Raw genomic sequence first — 6,947 nt, 5'->3', positions numbered from 1 at the left:
GTTTTCTACACTCTGACATAGACACTTTTTAGAAAGCGTTTAGATTACAATGTGTATTATGAACAACTATATAAACTGATATTGTACTTTAAAATATAAAAATAACACCCTGAGAAGAAAAATGAAATATTTATTATGATGAATTATATTAAAATGCATTTCTTGGCAAAATGCTGAGGAACTCAATTCTGGGCATCACAACTGGTAAAGCCTTTCTTAGCATTTCTGGAGATATAGGATATTCTGCTAATTTTTAAAGAAAAACATTCTGTTTTATAAATTTAGTAAATTCTAGTTCATAGAGTTTACTAAAAAAAAGTATTATTTGGGGGTTATTAAAGTGTTTTCTCAGGTGCTGTACTGTTAAGCATACTTATGGCTTTTATAGCAGGAAGACAATGCATAAAACGAGATTGCATTACTCTAGCTAGGGGTTTGAAATGCATCGTATACATTTGCTGTTGGCTTTCTTATGCATGAAAGGAGTAAGGATCTCTGGCAATGGCAGATGGGGCTAGAAAAAAATGTGAATTACACTTGAGGGCAGAAACAGGGCAGCTTCTGAAAGTACACCTTAGTTTCTTTCATTACACTTAAGAATCATGAAACCTTCCTTGGCAGACTAGCAGCCACCAAACCAGGGCTAAGATTAGAGAAATACATTCTGAACTGAGGCATGAGCTGGGTTAAATTCAGTACAGATTTACACTCTTTATCAAACTGTTAATTAGCAATAGCCGCATACAATGTTAAACTGTTAAACTTGTTCTGTTCGAAAGTCTTAAGCACAATGGGCAAAATCCTGTAGTGCCTGGCTTCCCTGGAGATTGCCTGGGTGCAGGCCATGGCAGGATTTGGTTAGATGATTTAGCACATGATGCTGTGTCTCAACGTACTCCCCCAAGGGTACCCTATTGTTTCATGTAAACTTCTCACACAATAATAAATGTGAAGACTGCTTTTGCACAAGCACAGCGTTAAGGCAAATTTATTCTCCACAATTCTATACTGGTCCAAAAATGTTGAATTCTAAATGGGGTCTGGTGTGATTCGATGCTATCTTCAGGTGTAGCTGCGCATTATCATGAAATTGTTGGAGTGTAGCTGAATTGGATGTGGCAACTATCACCTGGGAAATAAAGATGACACCACAGTCTCTGTTAGCTTCTTGCTACACTAGCACCACTCTTCATTCCTTAGTTTCAATGTAGTTAATACTATAGTTGTCTTTCTACAGTTAAGTTTTGCTAGACAAGGCCTGTTATTATTTTCTGTAAAACTACTTGAAAGGGACAGCAGATTTCCCTTAGTAAGCTCTGAAAGTTCTTTACCATTCTTGTCATAGCTAGAGAAGAGAATTTATACTTTCTTCTTTGACCAAACGTCATTTTCTGCTTTCTTGTAAGACTTGAGTAACAAGAATATATTCCATTGAGCATCTGGCCATTAATTCTGCCCCTCCACAAACAGAACATTTCTGTTTAAGCAATGCACCCTCTCTCGTCTTCTTTATTTCTCTTCTGACTGTCTTGCAACAGTTTAACAGATACCCATCTTGAGTTTGAAAGCAGCTGATAGTAGACTTGACCTGATCATGACTTCTGTAAATGGGACAAAGATTGCAGCTCATCTTAAGAGGAGTTGTTTTTAAATAGGACACCATGCAATATTGTCACTGTGACATTAGAACATTTTAATGGGTCAGCTTGGGGATTGAACCTAAGACCTGCTGCATATAGAGCATCCTTCATCACTTGAATTATGACTCTTCTCCATGGGTAGAAGTACACAAAGACATAATACGTACTTATTTGCTTATACTAATCACAGAACAGAGTATAGTCAGTGGCAAACAGATCCTACTGCTAACCCATGCTGATACAGAAAAGTTTAAGGGCATACCACACCAAAGGTAATATAAGAATAGGATAATTAAGAGTTGACTGACTCATCTGAACACTTGTAACTGAAATGGGTGGATGAGAATGACATAAAATAGATGTCTCTCATACCATAGATGTTTCCCAACATCTGCCTACACAAGTCTTTTCTTCATCTATATTCCAAACATTGTAGCCAGAAGGTCATAACTGTGTGTTCATGTACAAATTTGCTTTGGGACATGGCTGAAATTGCTTTGCTGCAGCCTCAAGAAAGGGCATTTTTTAGATTTCTAAATGCAACAGAAGGTAAAAGGGTATTGTGCTGCTCCCAGTCTCAATAGGGCTTTTTAAATCTAAAAATTGGTGGAATTCTTAATACTCTATTGGATTGGCTAATCTCCTAGCTCTCTATTAACTCACTGTGCTTCCACATCCTGAATATGAAAGCGCCCTGCTCTAGCACAATTAGCAAAGACCTTGGGCAGCTTAGCAAAGTTATTTTTATCAGTAGAACCTTCTCTTTCCTCTTTGCAAGTCATTTACAATGAAATAAGATAGATGAGTTCTTGCTTATTCCGCCAGTTAATAAAGTGCTAGGCATTAAACAAAGATGAACATCCTACAAGGAAAACATATTCAAATCAGCCTATCCTACACAATCAGGATTGCTTGATCATATTTGGCGAAAAGGTTCTTTTTCTCCTGGTTCTTTTTTTTTGGGGGGGGGGGTTGGTGGTTATGAGTAGTGTGAGCAGTTTCTCAGAGACAATACTGGAGAATGGTAAGACAACCTGACTGCTAAAAGAGAGCAGGGGAGGGGGCTTTGTAAAGGCAGGAAACAGGAGGAGACATGAGACTCATGCATTACATACACAGAGGCCAGATTACTCTTCCTCCTATACAAGCAAAACCAATAAAGTATTTTCAGCATGATTTAGGCATTAGAATCCACAAGCTCAGGAACTAGTCAAAACAGATGATTTATAATGATTAAAAGGCAGGGGGTTGGCACTGCTAGTGGCATCAAAGACTTGAGTTAATGCTACAGAAACTGAATAGACTATCCTTGTGAATTATAAGTGGAAGGAAGCCATTATTCCACTTTCAGAAATACACACAGAGTGATCAGTAATAGTACCGGTAATAATAAATTTTGTGTGTGTGTTTATATGAATGAGTTTAAATAGTAGTTACATTCTGACAAAGCTAGCCTGCTAGTCTATAGCAAAGGCTCAGAGTGGGAAATACTTAAAAACTAGTCCCAATAGGGAAGAGTTTTAGGGAAGGGTGTAGAGACCTTCCCCATGTGCAGTTTGGCCCAACAGGGCATGAAATCTGGAGTCAATGTCTGCAGCTTAAAGGTGAACACTGAGAAATGTGAGCTTCCCTAAGGACCTCCAGCATCAATAAAAAATTTCAACCATTTTCCTTTTGCTTAAAAGCACTCTTCTCTTGTATGCAAGCTGTCCATTTCATGCTGTCAGCTTGCTCCTGCCCTCTATCCTCGCTCTTCCTCCTGAACTTCCATTACCAAGGTTGAATAAATAAAGCACATTCCCACTTATAAGGGACAGTAATCAAGCCAGACTCTTGGCTGCTGGGGCAGGGGAGGAGAGGCACAAAGAACACACAACAAAGCCTATTTTTCGAGGGATGCTTAGAGAAGTAGTTGACTAGCACCTCAAATCCTTCCCCTGCCAGCACATTCTGTTGCCACGACTGTCATTTCCTCCACAGTTCTTTTGGCATCTAGCCTTGCAACTGAAAGAACAGTTGGCATCACTTAGTGGGCCAGGGGCCTCCAGTTGTTAAACCTTCTGCTACACAGTCTCCAAATAGCAACATTATATTTGGCAGCTGGTTCTGATCCAAGTGCTTGGTTGAATAAGAGTACTAACAAATTTAAGACATCACACTACTATGCCTTAACAGGGATAATGCTCCATTGAACTGAATGGGCAGGATTCACCTAATGAGCTCATTCGGTGGAAGCCTTGCACAAGGACTTCCGCTTGCGCAGCGGGGCTTTCCCCCTCTCCTCTCCTGGTGCGTCACCTGAAATTGGCTCAGGGCGGGAGCACAGTGCATAGGTGGGAGGAGAGCGGGGATCACTCCATCGGACTGGAAAAGCCTGGTGCTGAATTCCACTCAATGGGTCCTGCTTATGAGCATTGCCCTGTAAGAACGTAAGTGGACCCCTGCCAGGTAAAACTAAATGCCTATCTCATCCAGCATCCTTTCTTTGCACAGTGGCCATCCAGATACATCTTGGGAAGCCCACAATAATCTCTTTTCATACAATCCTATTGAATTGGAAGGGTCCACGAGGATCATCTAGACCAACCCCCTGCAGTGCAGGAATCTTCTGCACAGTTTTAAGAGTGTGGTGTAGAAGCATTTCCTTTTGTCAGTCCTATTCAGCTTCATTTCATACATCCAGGTTCTAGCATTATGAAGGAGCAAGTAAAACTGTTTATCTATCCACTTATTATCCAAGCATAATTTTATAAGCCTCTGTTATGGTTTCCCCTTACCTGCCTATCTTCTAAACCAGGGGTCAGCAAACTTTTTCAGCAGGGGGCCGGTCCACTGTCCCTCAGACCTTGTGGGGGGGCAGACTATATTTTTTGGGGGGGGAAATGAATGAATTCCTATGCCCCACAAATAACCCAGAGATGCATTTTAAATAAAAGCACACATTCTACTCATGTAAAAACACACTGATTCCCGGACCGTCCGCGAGCTGGATTTAGAAGGCAAATGGGCCGGATCTGGACCCTGGGCCTTAGTTTGCCTACCCATGTTCTAAATTAAACAGACCTAACACTGTAACATTCCCTAATTTGGGAGCTGGTCAGCTCTTTCTCATTTTGGTTGTATTTTCTGAACCTTTTCCAGCTCTTCAATATCTTTTTTGAAATGTGGCAACCAAATGTGTGCTCATACCATACATTTATATAATAGCATTTGATACTGGCACTTTTATTTAACTTACCTACTGCAGAAGCATTTCTTACTAGAATGGTAAGCATATTTTGATTAAGACCAAGAAAACCTGTTTACCAGGAGTTGATATTCCTTTACCATAAAATCAGTGGTCACCTAGGTGCCAAAGATCTTGCTTGATTATATAGCATGGACAAACATAAGCCAGGACTAAGCGGCATCAGTTCAAGAGGAGGCAGAAGTGTTCATAGATATTTATACCTGAATACTTGCACAAGAAGAATGATATATTCACAGCATGATTACAACCCCCTTTCCATCAAGGGTGCGATCAAGGATGATGCTGAACATTTAAATAGGTAAGCTTTAACTGAAGTGGATTAGATCAGAAAATGGGTACCCAAGGCCCAATTTCATAATAATCCCACATCAATGAATGTTTTAAATAAATAAAATTGTATGCATATAACCTTTTCTCAATTTGTGCACTCCAGATGTACATACCTCTAGCATATGAGTAATCTGCAGCCATATGTGCATCAATTTCATTAATGCATAGTGGAGAACCATCTGCATCCTGAGAAAAGATGAGGGAACGCAATACACACTGCAATAACCTCTGGACACGGCAGTCAGTAGCAGGTCACGTGAAAAAACTGCTTGATGTGCTTTTTAATCTGCACTTGTTCTCCCTTTGGACAGGTTATCACAAAGACAGGAAACTCCTTAAAGAAACAAGGGAAAACTGCCAACTACCAGCTTTTGGAGATGTAAGGACATTAAACAAGACACTAGTGGGAAGCTTATGTTTTACCCTGTAGGACCAGGAAAATATCACCTTAAATTCATTATAAAACCCATTCCTGTTGCAGGCTGCTAATGATGCCCTATCTACACAGAAGAGAGCAACAGCAGGAGAGGGGTGGGGTGGGAATCATAAACCACCATCTGAAGCCTTTCCTTTAATTCAGTATAGAGTTCATAATAGATAAATGAGCTAGGGTTGGGGTGGGATACAATGAAAGAGGATGTCTTTTCCATGCAGCTCAGTAACTCGGCAGCAGCAGCCGCCATCATAATGATGAATGTGCTGTTTTCTTTTGGTACACTAGAAACAGTGAGAGCTCTGTGGAAATGCTGGCACACAGCTAGTGCAGGCCTTACAACACACACAAGCTGGCACCAAATATTTGCCACTCTCAAGTTGGCTGAGTACTACATTATAATGTGCTTGGTTAGCAAAATTTCTGGTTCAGGATGCTAATGAGTGGCACTTTGCTGGAATAGCATCTGTCACAGCAAACCTTCTTGAGCCACTAGCACAAGGGCCAACAGAGATTTACTGCAATGGCTAAAATCAGAGGAAGAGCTAAAGCAATTTCAGAAAAAAATCATGCAATTGGGGCATCCTTGGCAGTTCTGTCTCGCTTGGGTTCAGTTGGGTTCTCTGCATTCAGCTACCTATTAGAATACTGACTGTAGAGTTTCACAGCTTGTTCTAAATTAAAATGAGAGAAATGTCAACTTTGGATGACTGACATTTGTTGTATTCCCTTGGTTTTCTTCTCTAAGGGAACAGACTCCAATTATTTAAATAAGCTCTGGCTGCAGACACTTTATCCCTGGGGCTTAGTGCAGCTGCCCCAAGTACTGTTGTGTTCAGCTCCAGTGACGAACAGCATAGGTTTGACAGAGTAGTTTATAGCTTTCAGCAAAGCCCAATGGAAACAAGACTGAGAGATATTTTTTATGTCCCTTCTGCTTTGTTAAGCAAGTCACAGAGGGAAAATAATAGCTGGTCCTTACAAAGTTTCCGCATTGTTGCAACCTCTCATCTACTAAATACAAAGTGAAGTTCTCGGGAGCTTGTTCCACCATCAGGAGTACCGTCAAGTACTTTTCACGGTGCTCTTCTCATGCCCTGGAGCCCCATCAAATAGAGATTAGTCTTCCACTAGAGGAGGAGGAGTGAGGTGAAGTTGGAAGGTCTCATTCTGGAAAACACTATTCAGTGCAGAATCACCCTGGGAGATATGGAGGATCCCATGTTTTTCTCCACCACGGTCCCGTGAGAGTTCAGTCAGAAGAGCCAACTGCAAAACCAAAGAACACCACTTG

At 40.8% G+C, this 6,947-nt stretch overlaps 1 protein-coding gene across 4 annotated transcripts in view; it reads right to left on the bottom strand.

The window, feature by feature from the left end:
* Positions 1-1,669: 1,669 nt before the first annotated feature.
* The window catches only part of VPS8 (VPS8 subunit of CORVET complex), an 89,860-nt gene continuing 84,582 nt past the window's right edge, over positions 1,670-6,947 (bottom strand). For all 4 annotated transcript variants that reach the window (XM_081863496.1, XM_081863492.1, XM_081863494.1 and 1 more), the window contains one exon: positions 1,670-6,922. In XM_081863496.1, the coding sequence (XP_081719622.1) occupies positions 6,773-6,922 (150 nt within the window). In that variant the 3' untranslated portion in view covers positions 1,670-6,772. The remainder of the gene's footprint in view (positions 6,923-6,947) is intronic.

This window comes from Podarcis erhardii, assembly GCF_964252035.2.
Source record: "Podarcis erhardii genome assembly, chromosome: 5".
In the NCBI taxonomy this organism is placed as follows: Eukaryota; Metazoa; Chordata; class Lepidosauria; order Squamata; family Lacertidae; genus Podarcis; species Podarcis erhardii.
This window is presented reverse-complemented; position numbering and strand designations above follow the sequence as displayed.